The sequence below is a fragment of the Rhipicephalus sanguineus genome, chromosome 6 (assembly GCF_013339695.2).
Source record: "Rhipicephalus sanguineus isolate Rsan-2018 chromosome 6, BIME_Rsan_1.4, whole genome shotgun sequence".
Lineage (NCBI taxonomy): Eukaryota > Metazoa > Arthropoda > Arachnida > Ixodida > Ixodidae > Rhipicephalus > Rhipicephalus sanguineus.
The window spans coordinates 130,685,321-130,702,451 of record NC_051181.1 but is presented as its reverse complement, the minus strand read 5'-3'; the positions used below and the strand labels follow the sequence as shown (position 1 = coordinate 130,702,451).

The 17,131-nt window shown below is 44.6% G+C and overlaps 1 protein-coding gene across 1 annotated transcript; it reads left to right on the top strand.

Annotated features, from left to right (window-relative positions):
* Positions 1-1,210: 1,210 nt before the first annotated feature.
* Positions 1,211-13,424, top strand: LOC119398047 (uncharacterized). The gene is made up of 8 exons (XM_049416594.1): positions 1,211-1,228; positions 4,220-4,331; positions 7,551-7,639; positions 8,927-9,094; positions 10,793-10,885; positions 11,681-11,713; positions 12,509-12,562; positions 13,009-13,424. Exons 1-8 carry the CDS (start codon positions 1,211-1,213, stop codon positions 13,087-13,089), a joined length of 648 nt encoding a protein of 215 aa, XP_049272551.1. The 3' UTR covers positions 13,090-13,424.
* Positions 13,425-17,131: the final 3,707 nt, after the last annotated feature.

The window sequence follows — 17,131 nt, the reverse complement described above, 5'->3', positions numbered from 1 at the left end:
AGGTATAACCGAGTCTCCCGTTCGTTTGGGTTAGATCACATATCCTAATACATAATTCATCTACCCTTCGAGTCGGTTAATCCGTATCTGATGGCTGAGGACAGAGATAGATGGCGAATCGACTGTGCTTTGATCCGAATCGGTCATCCTTTTAGTTCAAATGTCAGGTCAAGCGTACGCAGGATTTATTTTTTTTTATTTCGCACCAATATCCTCGCGCCAGTTATAAAGACGGGAAGACGAGTCAAACCAGATGAAAGTGAGAATCGCATCGATTTCAGTGGCAGTTCAGCAGCTCTACACGAGAAGCAATGCACAACGTACAGCTTAGCAAACTCTGCTGGCTGGACCTAGATTGAACAGTTATACTAAAATACAGCTGATTAGCCTCCGCGTTGGTGCAGCGGTTACGGCGCTCAGCTTCTGACCTGAAAGTCACGTGTTTGATTCCCGCAGCGGTGGTCACATTTCTATGGAGGCTAAATGCCAGAGGCCCTCATTATAATATTGTGGTTTTCGCACGTGAAACCCCAAATATTATTTATTATGCAGCTGGTTGCACCGTAGACCAACACGGAAGGATGCTATTGCTCTTAGGGACGAAGCGCACAGCGCTTCATTGGAGCCGTACATGTCCTGAACATGTTACAGACAACGGCACATCTTGAAAGAATGCCATTCTTATGTAACGTGATTGTAGAGCAAAAGTCCACCTCAGTCTGGTTTGGTCAGCCAACAGCGCCTTGAGAGAGGTATTTCCTAAACTTGCCTATTAATATGACTTACATGGATTGCTTCAATTCGTACACGTCGATCGAATAAATAAGAAACAGGCAATTAGCATTTCGAGCAGAAAACAGTGCAACCTAGTGCGCGATTACAAACTTCACTTGACGATACTTAGGTAGGTCTCGCGTCCAGGAACATAACGCGGAACGCAGTATTTTTTATACAGGAGCTAATATACATATGACAGGCCATTTAGAAATTTCATTGCAGAAATTAGAGGTGGACAATCCACTCAAGGCTAAAATTAGCATACTGAACCTCAATGCACAGAAAAATGAGCCTCGATTTTTCATGTTGCCTCTACATAATTTGACTAAATATCACGATAAAGCGTTTTTAAAGGTTAGAGCCGCTACTCTGTGATAATTCCAAGGCAGCAACTTCACAACCAGGTCAACTTACCAGACAGACGACAGTAAAAATGGCGCTCTGCCTCAAGGTGACCGTGCACATGTCATGAATCGTCTGAAATAATAATAATAATAATAATAATAATAATAATAATAATAATATAATAATAATAATAATAATAATAATAATAATAATAATAATTAGTGAAATGCGCGAGATAAAACTGACACGGTCTACTTGCTTATTGCAAAGCGCATGCATCGAAATTTAGGCAGCCACCCTAAAAATAATGTATGGGGTTCAACGTGCCAAGACCACGATAAGCTTATGAGGCACGCCGTAGTGGAGGGCTCCGGAAATTTTGACCATCTGGTGTTCTTTAACGTGCACCTAAATCTAGGTATACACGAGTCTCGAGCATTTCGCCTCCATCGATATGCGACCACCGCGGGCCGGATCGAACCCGCGACTTTCGGGTCGGCAGCCGAGCACCGTAACATAACACCGAGGTGGACAAGCAGCGGCCCTCCACGAACAAGTAACGATCCGACGCAACTTTTGCCATCGAGTACAAATATGAAATTTCGGTCGCATTTTAACGTATACAAACGCGCTAACTTGATATTGCAAAGGTGATATTTTTGGTTGCTTGGCGAGTCTTAAAGTGACGTCATACTCTCATTCATGTCTAGCTTTTTAAATCAGGTGTATACACCGGTAACACGTAGCTCAATCGGAAGAGCGTCAGGCGCGTACTCCGAAGGTTGCAGGTTCGGTCCCTGCCGGCTGCAAGTTGTCTTTTTGCCCACTTTACATTCGTCACATCTATATCGCAATCACTACAATACACTTAAAAGAGTACAATTAAGGTCTCTTATGCTGCGTTCTTTGGCTTCATTATCTGCTGGTTTTCATTAAGGTTGTGTCAAGCAAAGAAAGGGGCCCTCAATAATTGCCCTCTTCTTTCATTCGTATAGCAAAAGTGACATACCTGAATACTCTCCCATGCAGACCACTTAGCAATGAGGCGTTGCGATGAACATAGCTCGGCGTTCCATCTTCATCTCCTTTACCTTATCACAACACGTGACCGAACAGTGCTCGTATGATTATGATGATGACAGTGATATACCCAAGTCACATGTCACGTACCCCCCATGTGGGGTAGACCAAGATTCGCGTAGCTGCATGAACTTCCAGTTAATAGATTGAAGAAAAAAAAGGCATAATGATAGCAGTTTAAAGATTGAAAACATAATGAAGAAATTATGAGTGTTGTGCAGTGCGCGGTAATTGGCTTTCTTTTTCTTCTTCTGATCACGACGCACGACGCCATACTTCGGAAAATAAATTTCGATTCTGCAATCAACCTCAGAAACAATATCAGAATTGTGTGACTGCGCAGGAGAGAAGGGATTCATGACCGAGCTCGCGCGCCTGAAACTGAATTAAATAAATAAGTAAATAAATAAATAAATAAATAAATAACTAAATAAATAAATACAAGAGGAGAGGGCAATGCAGGACAGGAGAGCATGTCGAAATAAGATAGACATCAGCAACAGAGATAAGTGGCAACAGCGCAGCAGCGGTAGAGTTGAAGCAATTTTATAACTCTTTTCTTTTTTCTTTTTTCTTTTTCTCTCTCTCTCTCTTTGATGGGGTGATATTTTACTGTTTTAATGTTTGTATTTTCTCTCTCTCTCTGCAACGTGCTTGCACGTTCCAGTCCATCGTAGTGGGTAGGCGCCTTTGCTTAGGAACAAGAACAAGAAGCATCAGCTACCGTCCAAGCGCATTCTTCCTAAGTGCGCCTCTGCGAAGTCTAGCTCGCACCAAAACTTACTGGTATGCAACCGAAGGACGCGCTGTTAGCAGCACACGGAACGGCCGCTGGTCCACTGCCGAAATTTTCGAGCAGCGTGCATTTTATTATCGTTTACGCTTATTAAGCGCTATGGTAGCGTCTCTCGAAGCACTGTGCCTCGCTCTTTTCAAGCGTGACGCTATTAGAGCGCAGTAAACCCCAGATGCATAGACGTCGGCAGGATTTCGTCTTGAGAGTTGTAAACCGGAAGGGGGGGGGGTTGCTGTTGTGGCTTGAAGGACAAGGGGGGGGTGCATCTGCCCCTTTTGCACCCCCCTGCCGACGCCCGTGACTAGGTGCGTTTTCGTAGCCAGGCTCAGTTGGAGTTATTGCGCTGAGTGACGTCTGATCAGCGCAGCCCTCAGTGTAGCGCGGAAGGCCAGTGTTAGGAGCAGTGGGCGAGGTGCTTCGAGTCTTTGCAGCGAGTTGGCAGTCGTACATGCGCCCACCAATATCAGCCGAATATGCCTAATAATACGTACACCAGCTTAACGCACAATCTGTCCAAGGGAGCGTGGAGATGAATGTACATATGCACTGCTCGCAGGAGCACCCTGACATGTGCCACGCCTCTTCGAAGGAAGCAGCCGCCGTCGCCTATCGTTTGCATGGTAAGCTCTCTTTTAGAGTGTCCTGTCAAAAATAACTTGCGTTTTTCCTCTGATATGGTCGGAAAAAAAGCTTATCGGGGTTACAGCCCGTTGAAACAGTTGAAATTTCGCAACAAAACCGCAGTTACTGCCTCATCGTTCAAAATTACATTTTCCAGTGTTACTTGCCTGTTTTGTCAGGGGGAAAATTTTTCAGAAGTTGTTTTTGTCTGTGCCTATCGTAATGTCCTCATCTCACCCTCCAGCGAGCTATCGAAGGTGTCCGCCTCGGTGGTACAGTGGTTGCGGTGCTCGGCTGCTTACCGTTCGATCCCGGCCGCGACGGTCAGCATTTCGATGGAGGCGAAATACTGGAGGCCCGTTTACTGTGCCCACCCCCTTCGAAATTTTTCAGTTTTGCATGTGTATATATATACGCACACTTGCAAATGCACGCACGAAGATACGTTGAAGTATGGTTGAACCTCCACCCCCCCCCCCCCCCTCGTTCCGAAAAACATTTCTGGCTACGCTACTAATCTGCAGGTCCCCGTGTACTGTACATAGATGACGAATGTTGTAGCTAGCAGCATCTGGTACAGATCGGCATCCTTTGTTGCAGTTCATCAATGCTTTCAATGTGGCCTACGTTCTGGTGCCCGAAATAGAAGAGCAGCTCAGGAGGCAGTCATGGTTCGCCTATGTTCCGGACGTACACGACCTGAGTGGCCTTGGTAAGTTGTTGGTTTGCTGAAACCGCTATGGGGACGAGGTTGACTTAACCCTTTCAGACGCCACCTATGAAGAACTGCCTGTAAATGTGTCAAGTCGATACAACGTTAGTTCAAGGCACTGAATAGTTTGTTGCAACAAAAATAATGTCATAATATGTTAATTTATGTGTGTTATAGTAACTAATCCTAATTAAGTTGTAATTAAATATATCTTTATCCTGAAGGCATTGATGCTCTGTTTTGGCACAAAAAGAATGAAATCGATCTCAGGCTAGAAATATACTGCAAGTTGATTTTTGGCTATGTCCATTTTGAGCAAAGAAAAATTATACTTTTCACATGGCTCGCAGAAAGCGGAACGTCGTACGACTCGTCGAACGTGGTAGTGCCTTCATCAAAGTGACCATATGCAACAGTACTCTGCAAAATAAAGTTAAATGAAGACGACTTTATTATGCAGGAGGTTTAATTTATCCAAAGCTCGATATATCTCGCTCTCTCTTAGTCCCTAGTTGATACAAATTGCAAAAACAAATGGTGTACACAGTTGTGTACATAGCGTGTCAAAGGATTAAAATGGGATGTTCACACTTAACACCTGCCTTCGCCATCTTCGTTAAGCAAGTCCAGCAATCTGGGACATCGACTAATGCGGCAAAGTCGACCCTAAGGGGAACCGCTCGGCGTAACTGTGTCGGTAGCGTTTTGTTTAAAATAGATTACTATGCCATGCCTCATTTCTTGCAAATTGCACTTGAGGTTCTTAATCCCAACAATGCTCTCAGGTTGTACATCGCGATTAGTTTTTTTCCCGAGACACTTTTGAGCATCCATTGAAAATTCATGGGGTAATTTTTGAAAAGTTACTTGTAGCGCAACGATCATTTATTCGCTAATTGCACTCTAATGTCATGTACAGTAGGACGACCTTTCTATGTGTTTGCAATTTGGTGCGATTACGCCGGCCAGATTTTTTTCTTGAAGAGGGGTTTTTTAACAGGCATTGTGGCAAAGCAGCCCTACAGGGGTAAAAAATTGCCTGCCGCTAAACTGATCGGAAAGTACGCGTCGATCGCTTTAAAACTCTGGAAAAGTGCCGAGATGTGATGCACATCAGCACCATGACGTTAATGGAATTAGTAAAAGTAATAATAACGATGAATCCGACCATTTATTTGAAACTTATAAGGGCAGCTGTTAGTGTAGAAGCACATGTGTAGTATACATGGTATATCAATGTATAGATTTATCGATAATGTGATCGATCACAATGGCATATAAGGGATTTGTAGTCTTTATTGTTGTCATTAATTAGTAATCAAGGTTAATTATCGTCAGATTAATTATTTGCAGCCTAGTAGTCATTACTATTAGTGTCAAACGAAAAGTATCCGAGATGTCAATATAGATTTTATGTAACAGCGCTGATTTAGTAATCATAGTCTTCGTCAACATGTTATTTCATACATCCACTGCAAGACCAAGTCCTCTGCTAACGACATCCAGTTTTCTCTGTTCTACGCGAGCTCATTCGACATTATGCCTGCGAATTTGTTAGCTTCATTACGCCACCTCTCCCTCGCCCGTCCTCGACGTAATTTCCCAACCATGGGTACCCATTCAGTCGCTCTAATTAATTGGTAATTGGTGGGAGGGTAAATATTAATGAAGTTATTTGGAGGGTCGCGTTCTATTGCATCAAACGATACCTGAAATAGCAATCAGAAGTTTCAGTTTATTCAGGGTAAATAATTAAAAAGGAGATGGCACATCATAAATGAGAGTGAATAAGAATTAATCGGCAACAGGGAAGCAATATTGTACCCTTACCTATAGCGTACAAGCACTCAATAGTGATAGTCAATTAAACAATCTATAACTCGGGGAAGAATGCGTCAGATGACGATTAGCGGAAGAACATTTGCGATTGTCTGTGATTCTTTCTTTACCCAATAGCCTATAGCCTTCGACTGTACTTTTTTTTCTCATCCTGCGCTCGTTCCTATAATTAAAATTATAAATAAACTGTTACGATAGACTCCTAGTCGCGTCCTTTAGTTAATCATTGTGAAGCAGATACCCAAATTAAATGTGCTCAATTATACGTACGAAATATAATACAGATGTAGCCTAGAAATACATTCATACATTACGTCTGCAAAGCAAGAAAGTAAAGAAATCTTGAAATCAGACCCCACCGCACTCTTGAAATCAGCGAAACTCAAATTTAGATTGAAGGTGTATTGTCTACCGACGTGATACCTATGGTTTTTGTTTTTTGTTTTTTTTAATCTTGCGTTTATAAAGTTGTAGACGTCATTATCATATAAAAAAAAGTCGCCCGCATCTTCCCACGGGGGGAACTCGAGGAAATGCGTCGCAGAGTGGTGGGGGTATCGCGTGAATGTTGCGTAATTGGGTATGGTTTGGGAATGCTTAATTGTTACACGATGCGCACACCAAGTACGACTTGAACGGCTCCAGCGTGCACGGAGTTCCGGGTCCGCAGCTCGCTTCAAACGCTTGCGTTCAGCGTCGTATGCTCGTCTCTTCGCAGCCTTGTCTTCTGCGTTGCTTGCTGTTGTTGACGCCGACGACAGTGAGGGTGGGGTAACGTTGCCTTCAACGAGTGGTGGGACGCTGATTGAAGGTACTGTTGCTTCCATCGCATCTACTCGAGTCAAGCAAAGCGTCAAGTCAAGCGAAAGCCAAGTAAAGACGCCCTTGACTGAATTCCGAACGCGCGCTCCGCCGCTTATATACACACCGCCAGCGTTCGATCGAGAGGAGGGAGGGACGGAGAGGAGGGAGGGAGGGAGAGGAGAGGCTTGCTGCCGGCACGAGACGAGCCGAGCATGCGCAGTGGGGGTGTGGACGGCGCCGTCGACGCCGCAGGTGCGACTAAGAAATGCTCCGCACTTAAAAAGTGCTTGCAGTCCATAGAGTACCCTAATAAATCTTTAAATTAGCCTTTGTACGACCAATATCGATTTAATTTCCAAGGAGCGTGTGTGTTGTGACGTCATAACACAAAATGTCGTCTCGTGGAAAGAAAAGGTTGCAATATTTGTGCACTCGCCTCTGGTTCTATGCTTCTCTTAGTCATGTGCTATGCTGCTACATCGTGTGTGACAATAATTGTAGCAGCGCAGCAGGCAACGAAAAAATAGGTTGTGTTTTTTACATTAAGAAATCAATTTTCTCTTCTTTTCTCTGCAGTGGGCTCTCAAGCGTCGAGATATACCATGCTGACCCTGGCCGTAATAAGCATCATCTTCGACGCGTTCATATTTTTTGGCTCAATGAAAGTGAGTCCCGAATAATGAACTTCGTATGACTATGCCACACAGTGAAACATTCAAGACAATGTTACGACTGATATGAGAGTCGTCATGGCTTTTACCACACCTCACAATAACAAAACAATTCTATCTCGTAAGCGCGTGCGTGCGTGCGTGCGTGCGTGTGTGTGTGTGTGTGTGTGTGTGTGTGTGTGTGTGTGTGTGTGTGTGTGTGTGTGTGTGTGTGTGTGTGTGTGTGTGTGTGTGTGTGTGTGTGTGTGTGTGTGTGTGTGTGTGTGTGTGTGTTTGCGGGTGCGTGCGCGTGTGTAGTGTGTGCGCGTGTGTATGTGTGTGCGCGTGCGTGTGTGTATGTGTGCGTGCGTGTGTGTGTGTATGTGTGTGTCGTTCCAATAACTGACGCATGCATACGCAGGGCATTCCCCAACTGCTGGACTCCGGATGCATATGGCACTACTGCGATCTCGGAGTCGATTTCATTGTCGGCATGGCGTCGGGCAATTACACGAGACCCCGTGTCTTTCGCGTAAGCCTTTGAAGCCGTTCGCCCACGTCGATTTTTCCTCGCGATAGCGCCTGACACCTATTTCTTTCCCCAGTCACTCGTGGTGCATCTTGCTTGTCATACCTGCCTCCGAGATTTGTGCAAATCTTGCGCTTCATTCTCCACTTAGATGAGAGCCCTCCAATAACTACTGAAGGACTTTGGTGACATGTTGTATTCATTGTTTTCGGAGGTTTGCTGTTCTTGTATTATGTGTCTTGTTGGTATATGTCTATAACCACGCAAAAAAGTTGGGGAGGAGGGGGAGGCGGGGGTAGGCTGAAAAGAGGACGTAAATTTGCGCACCCAAGTCTAGCATGCAGAAGCCATTTCTCTCCTAGTCTGTGCTAGATGGCACCACGATGCGGCGCCGCAGCAAAGTCACGTAGTATCCGGGTCTCACGATGGTGCTGATTATGACTATTATAAGAACACTAATGCATCAAGTTACACAAAAAAGAAGAAAAAACAGATGAGTGTTACCGCATCGTATGCAAGAGACATGTGCACTTCCTACTGAAAGGCCGTTTAGCCGCAGTTTTGTAAGAGAAACCTCTTGTTTGTTTAATAGTTGGTTAGTCACTTTGATTGATTGATTGATTGATTGATTGATTGATTGATTGATTGATTGATTGATTGATTGATTGATTGATTGATTGATTGATTGATTGATTGATTGATTGATTGATTGATCTTTCATCAGTCATGCATATCAACACAAAGTACGCTATTTACCTAACTTGGCTATGCAGAAAAGAACAGAGTACGTCCCGAAACCACGTCACGCATCCGACAACGTAAGCCTGACACCACGTGCCCCGACTCTCGGTGTTGCCAACACCACGAACATCGCGGGCAGCGGCAGTGGCAACGAGAGCAGCCGCCGGGTCCTCTCAGCGAAGGACCAGCAGGATAAGCGGGTATGCTTCCACTGTTGTACAAGTAGAAAAACAACTCTGACAAATAACTGGTACTGAATGGAAACAGTGCTGGTGGTACAACAGTTGATACAGCCGAGGTTAGGCAATAATAGCTAACATCCACCGCCATTTAGCCAAGACGAACCATCAGTAGCCAGCATTAGTCGGTCGCTGCAGAATTAGCAACCATTTAGCCATCTTTAGTGAACATTAGGTTGTAATAACGAGTGCTGGATGATTGTGATAAAATACAGTAGGGAAAGGGAAGTGGCTGCAGCGCCTTGCAGATCGGCCTACAGTGTTTCGTCAGAAATTGCACATTATCATACATCGTTACAGAATGTTAGAGAACGTGACCCAGGAAAACACAATCTAAAAAAAAATAGTGCTTTTCAGTCACTTGCTCTGTCCTGCGATAATTCGTAGTCAAGCACAGACCCGAAAAGGCGTTTATAAGGAACCTTTACAAAGTGCCGTGACTTAGTATATAACAGGAGACATCGCTGCCCCTATTCGGTAATAGGAGAAGCGTGCAAGAGCAAAGTGTACGCGTACCTGTCGAACAGTGCCTTCTTAGCGTTCCGTTATTTCGTATGCAGTGTTCCTCGAAGGCAATAAAATGCTCATACCTGAACAAGGAGCGCAATGAAACGGCGACACAAGAAAGAACAGGAGACGACACAAGCGCTATCTTCGAACTTGTTTGAAGATTGCACTTGTGTCGTCTCCTGTTCTTTCTTGTGTCCTTTTTATTGCACTCCTTGTTCGAGTACGAACGCATACACACTCGCCCAAGTTTCATTTCTTGTAATCGATGCAATGCACAGGACGAAGACAAATTTTGCCGCCATAGCAACCTTTATAAAGAGCCGTGTTAGTCAGACGTGTACTGTCGGATGAGAAATGCCCAACGGCTCATCGTCGTCTTGGATGGCGGAGCATAATTGGATTCACGGGCGTCGTTCCGTTTCTTTATCACTAGCTTTACTTTCTCTTTCTTGCTAATTAGAGCAGCACTCAAACACATGTAGCACGCGCAAATTTATCTTGTGGTACCTTATTCAACCATCCTGCTATGAAGGCTGGTCATGGAAGGCGTCAATAAAATTTAAAGCGTGTCCCGGAACAGAAGGGGCTTCATATGATTTCTGAATGCCACTTATTATTCGATATAAGAGCTGTATTTCATGCCAATCATTCAGAGCGATTAATCTTTATTATAGGGATAACATCGCTTATTCACGTGTAGCAGATGCTTCCAAGGTTTCCAACCGCAGCCAGACTCTTCTAAAAAAAGGTATTAGACAGAAATCAACTTCGAGGCCACAGAGCTTAGCCAACTAGATATCTGCGGGATAGTTTATAGATATCTCACTGAGCTCAAAACATGCGCTCGTATTTTGCGAAATCCGTAATCATACAGCATGCATGTGTGATGTAGTACTTTTTTTTATTTATTAACGGAAACTACGGCGCAATGTTGGGAATAAGCAAGGACTGTATAGCTTCGCATTATACGACCAATCCTAGAGTTAACGGCGTTTGAAGGGGGAAAACTGAAATAACTTTAAAAATATGTCCTTTGCACTTACGTGGACACAAGTACACGCACAGAGCGAATGATAAAAAAGAAAGAGAGAAGCTGAAGATTAAAAAAAAAAAACGTGTGCAAGCAACGTACTGTTTTTCGTATTGCAGGAGATACTCCGGAGAGAAGACTACGCCTACGACGAATCAGCGCGGTCAGTGTCTGAAATACAGGCAGCCGATGACGAGGACGAAACGAAGGAGGTAAGACTCACGAAACACGGAAGTATAGGCTGTCTTTTTGTTTTGTTCACGAATAATTGGGCTTCTAAGAAATATTAAACAAATGGGCAAAACAAATTATCACAGGCTATAAGTTCTGGAAACCTTGCCGCACATGAGGCCTCTCTCGTGACCATATAGACGGTGCTACTTGTATATGGGCTTGTAACCAACATGGCCCGTCACACGAACTCGGCGTCCAACTCAAGCGACGCTCCTCTCACTTTTAATTAGAAATACTTTCTCTTTCATGGACGCCAGATATATATAATTCTCGGGGTTTCACGTCCCAAAACCACGATCTGATTCTGAGGGACGCCGTAGAGGAGGACTCCGGAAATTTCCATCACCTGCGGTTCTTGAACGTGCACCTAAATCAAAGTACACCGGCCTCTAGCATTTCGGCTCCGTCGAAATGCGGCCGCCGTAGCCGGGATTCGATCCCGCGACTTCCTATAGTCATCAGTCGAGCACCATAGCCACTAGACCACCGCGGCGGGTTTCAAGGTCACCAGTCAATGGAGCATAAAAGCATAAACACTGCATGATAATAATATTGTTAAATATGGGAGGTTACGCGTTGCGCAGAACGAAAGTAAAAACCATTGTGCCCATCTGACTGAGGTGTATCGCATTTAACCGCATCTCTAAAGCTTCGCCTGACGTGGATTTTATCGTTGGTGCAGCATACTTGCATAAATGTTGCTCTCGTTTCTTCACATTCACTTTAAGTGTTATTAAAGGAGTGTTATTAAAGGACTGCCTTTGTTCTTGCAGAAAATATTGATCGCCGCTTTCATGGAACCACCCGTAAGAAACTGAATTATTAGACTATCACTTAAACGTCACAAATTGCCGGCCTGTAAACGAACGGTCACTGCGAAACCAAGTAAAACAGAAATCGTAGCAGTTACTGGACCTTTATGCGTTCGACACGTATAAGTCAGACTTGGCAGTAATTAATTAATTTAATTAAATTACTTTTTGCTGTAATGAGTAATGTAAATAACTGCTTTTGTAGGTTGGTAATCTAGTAATGCAATGAATTACTTCGAGAGAGTGATTTGAGAAGGATAAGCTTATGCCTAAAGAAAGAAAGAAAGAAAGAAAGAAAGAAAGGAAGAAAGGAGGAAAGAAAGGAAGAAAGGAGGAAAGAAAGGAGGAAAGAAAGAAAGAAAGAAAGAAAGAAAGAAAGAAAGAAAGAAAGAAAGAAAGAAAGAAAGAAAGAAAGAAAGAAAGAAAGAAAGAAAGAAAGAAAGAAAGAAAGAAAGAAAGAAAGAAAGAAAGAAAGAAAGAAAGAAAGAAAGAAATGTTTACATGTCAAACGGAAGCCCGAATTTGTGCACTAAAGGACGAACAAATGGGGCTACAGACTGTAAACAGCAGTATGTCAAATTTATGTGTACACAAATCCGCAGGGGTTCGATTATTTTTTTTTCTAGAAGGTGCATGCGTTATAACCACCTGTTGCCGTGAATTAAAGAAAACCAGTCTATTCATTAGAAACTTAGCCAATGTGTATTGATTTTAGCCTTTCTCTCGAGTACAATTTAAGATGCGAGGAATCAGTCTGCTCACGTATGCCCTCGCCTCATCTTGTCGCAGACGGTACGGCAGTTCCTCCACTTCGGCTACGTCGTAATGCGGGCCGTTGTCAAGGTGAGAAAACGTGCACGCTACGTGACCTGCTTTCCAAATCGGAAGGACGTAACGTACAGTCGGCCTCAAAAGTTTATAGACCACGAGACGCAAGAAAGAGCTGCATATCCCGCTGCTTCAGTAGTCAGCCTTGAATTTAGATTTCCGGCCCGTTCTCAAGCGCGCTGATCTTTATTGTTGGACGTCAAGCAATATAAGTGCATAAATTTGCGCACTTTCCGTAGAAGCTGAAATGGCAGTACATTCAACGCGCCCTTTTGGAATCTGCCTATTGACTGACGTCGCTTAGTGCTTGAAATGGGTATAGAAAAAAAAAAGAACGTTCAAGTTTGGACTAACCTAAAACATACCCCATCTCACTTTTAAGTGTAATGACATGGCTATATGTACGAATAAACTAACAACGCATCTCTTCTCAATTATTTGACTTTTTTTTTCTTTTCCAGTGCCAGAAGTTGGGAATAATTGTCCTCATAAGCCGGATGATGAAGCAAGAATCTGCAGCGAAAATTCAGCGCATTGGTTGAATATGTTGCGCCTGAACCGTTCTTTATTTTATTTTTTAATCACATCTTACCTGTGTCTCTACTGGCTGATACATTGCCTACTAAACTGTATACTCACGCCACTACCTGCCTCTCCTGGCTGTGACAGCGCTGTGTGTGAGCTTTGCGCAAACTGTTTGCTTCCACTCAATTCTACCACATACATCCCAAGTGCGTAATAATATTCTAGCTTACATTTGTTCTTCACTCCGGATACTAGAGATTCCAGAGCCGTGAGAGCTTATAGAGTTTCCTACAACATGAACTGTGGCGTTGTGGTCGTTCAGCCACTATGGGAATGATCGGTAGTACATGGATTTGCCTAGTGTTCGTGCCTGCGGCTTCGAACGCACTTGGTGCTTTGTTCATTGTTGTGTATTGGCTTTTGTTTCGGATTAAAAAAAAACGCCAGGCCTGCGCTGAAACCGCAGCACAGTCACAGCGAAAGCTGGAAGAGCGGCGTTTCTAGAGCTCGTTGTAAGCTCTCTTGGGGCTGCAATACAAGTAGACTAGAAAGGTGCCCACTACGCCATAAATCACAATTTTTGTGAAGTTGGGAAGCACCTACTAAGCCATTATTCGTCATTCTGCGGAGAAGCGAAGCACCAGCTACACGTCTGTAAGGCATTATGTGCACTTTGTTGACGCGACGACTGATGACGATGAAGAATTATGGCTCAGCCTTTTGTAATGGGTTGGAAGCTTTAAACGGCCCACCAGTTATGTAATTTGCATTGCGTGACGCCCGCTCGCTATTTCCCTCTCCCGTCATGCTGTATAACATACGTTGACGTGGGAGAGAGACGGGGGGGGGGGGTGGCGAAGAACTTTACTGAGACCCCGAGGAAATGGATCATGCGCTCATGGGCTTCCTTGGCAACCAATCCAAGTGCACTTGCGAGGAACCCACTACGCTATAAAGCATTGTAATTTTACTGAGACCCCGAGGAAATGGATCTGCGCTTATAGGCTTCCTTGGCAACCAATACAAGTGCACTTGCGAGGAACTCACTACGCTCTAAATCATTCTAATTTTGAAAAGTGGGGCAGCAGGTACTGTGCCATTTTTCGTCATTTTACGGAGATCCGTGGTACCTGCTAAACGCATGTAAGGCATTATGCGCACTTTGTTGATGCTGTGCCTGGTGACGACGAAGAATTATGGCAGAGATCTTTGTAATGGGTTGGAAGCATTTCACAAACTACTCGTTGCGCAATTCGCATTGTGTGACGCCTGGTTACAGAATTCGCGTTGTGCGACGCTTGCTGCTTATTTTACTCTTCTACCACACTATATTGCATATGCTAATGTGGTTCCTTCCCGACATGAAGCCTGTATAGGACCTTTTTGCAAAGCAGTTTCAAGCACGGGCATGGCTCAGAGGTTGAATACTGGGCTCCCACGCAGAGGGCCAGGTTCGAACCTCGTTCCATCTTGGAATTTTTTTCTTATTTAGTTTTTTTTCTTATTTCGATCGATACTGGTTACGGACACCGGCGGCGGCGGCGGCGGCGGCGGCGGCGGCGGCAGCGGCGGCGGCGGCGGCGGCGGCGGCGGCGGACAACTACGGCGCCAAAAACGGCCGGTGAAATGATCTCATAACAGCTTTCGCTGTAAAAAACGGCCCGGTATGAGCCTCGTGAGCCGATCCCCATCGGTGAGCCTAAAAGGGTCAAGGTGGTGAAGCGCGACTGCTGAACTTAGAATAACAGAGAGCTGAGCTAGTTGGTAAGTCTTCTTTCTTGTGTCCGTGTTTGCACGCCGTCTTTTTAGAATGACTGCTGAACTTTTGCTGAACTTCGTCTTGCGACAAAGCGGCTACAGTTCACACTGAGCCGAAAGAACGAGAGACAGATAGACAAAGCTCTTTAATAAAGAGCAGAGAATTCTGCCGGCCTATATAAAGGCGCCTCCATACTACTCTGTATAGGGGAAGGGGATTGAGGACAGCAAGGCCCTAGGTGGAGGCGGGCAGGAAAAGAAAAAGAAAATATGATCATGGTATGTGCATGTGACAACGTAATGGTTGGGATGTAAGTCACTTTACAGTTTATCAGTTAAGTTAATGTCTTCGAGGAACCTGAGCAGAAATCTTAAGATTTTATGTTGCTGAGAAGGAGGAGACACGAAGTTTAAGCAAATCCGTGTACTATACCCATCATTCCCACGCTGGCTGAAGCTTTACGCGTTGCAGCTGCCATAGACACTAGCGCCAGATTTCCCTCTAGTGCACTATCACGAAACTCTGTGAGTGCTATGCCCTTCAGAACAGTTGCGCCCCTTTTGGAGCGCTTTTTTGTCCCGCCACAATAATATACGCGTGTCTTTCCTTGCTCTTAACTCTGCTCTCTAGGTGCTTTCGGATCATGAACGACGCGCGCGCTATTAGCGTGACGTAGCACTCCTACAGAAAAGTGACGAGCGCCGAAGCAGGCTGTGTGACGCTTATTACTGTGGGAACCCACAGCATCACCAGGACTGAGCTTGGTTAGCTCTCCCTGCATTGCGAAAAGGGGGGAAACAGGAGGGAGAGGTTGTAGGAATAATAATTTTCGGTGTTTCACGAGCTGAGACCAGGATATGATTGAGGGCACACCGTAGTCGGGCACTCCCGATTAATTTCGACAACCCGGGCTTCTTTAACGTGCACCTAAATCCATCTACACGGGTGTTCTTGCGTATCGCTCCCATCGAAACGCGACCTCCGTAGCAGGGAATCTAACCCGTGACCTCGAGCTTAGCAGCGCAACACATCAGCCTGCTAAGTTGCCATGTGTCAGAAAAAATTGCGAAGTAATAAGAGAGAGAGAACATCTTTATGTAGTGAAATTGTACCTTCGATGGGGAGGTGACTTTCTGGTGTTATCTGACGGCCACCTCTTCAGCTTTTTCCACAGCCAGGAGTTGACGTAATCAAAGTTGGCACTATAACAAATACTTCATATAAGCTGTAAGAACAATAACCAGCGGCAGCGAGAGGATGAAGAAGACGGGATACGAGTGCAATACAGAGTCTAAAAGAATTTCTAGTTAAATTCTGACTGCTTTAAACATTTCATTACCAATAATTGATACATCAATTCATTATATTAGTTAATTATAGCTTCTACGAATGACACCCTAAAGATAAAAAAAATCACAGCATATCCACGGGGTGAATGATGATGAGTGGGGCGAAGCTACGGAGGGAATCATCTGTAAACCGTGAAACTCTTCCGTGAAATGCGCCCAGTACATAATATAAAGAGCGTGAAACATCGTGTATATATTAAACATCAAACTTTTATTGTACTGCTGGTTTACGTGGTCCCTTCATTATCACTTGTGATCGGTGAAATGCAAGGAAGAAGTCCGCTCCCGAGCGAAAGAGCGCCAAGAGCGACCGCATTCCCCGCTCGCCCTGTGCGAATTAAAGGCAAGGCTAGAGGGAAGACAGGACGCGCGTTCCACGACGCGAGGTCGGTAGCATGCCCAACGAAAGCCAACGGAACGCGATCGTGCAAGTGCTCCGGCTTCGCATCGCCTCATGGTTCCATTTAGCGTCCCAAAACCAAACATATTGCTCAAGGTGTGCCTTGCGTTTTTCGTAGAAATAATTTCTTTATCATGTACATTAAGACGAAAAGTTGAAAGCTCACTAGAGTGTATCGCCCGCAAAGTATGTCTTTAGTGTGATTTAACTCTCGTACGGCAGGGTCCTCGCGCCGTTGCCGGTCCACCTCGCCCGTTGACGATCGGGCGAGGTGGCTAAATACAACTACTACTACTACACTTTAAGAAAAACATCTGGCGTTCTTTCGTTCTGCTTTTACAAAACATCTGGCGTCTTTCGTTGGTTTATTTCATCAATCAACGGCGTTCTGAACAAAATTTTTATTGTTTAATCACGCACAGGAGAAATCTCACCAGGCACTACCTTGGAGGTAAACAATGGCTGCTAATGGCAATGAGAGACAGAAGAAGTCGGCTTTTAGCTAACACTTACACTTCTACTTCTACTAACGTTTCCTACTGGAACATGCC

Coding starts and splice junctions, on each gene's coding strand:
- LOC119398047 (XM_049416594.1), top strand. Junction 10,886..11,680: donor ACGAGGACGAAACGAAGGAG/GTAAGACTCACG, acceptor TTGTTCTTGCAG/AAAATATTGATCGCCGCTTT. Junction 12,563..13,008: donor TAATGCGGGCCGTTGTCAAG/GTGAGAAAACGT, acceptor TTTCTTTTCCAG/TGCCAGAAGTTGGGAATAAT.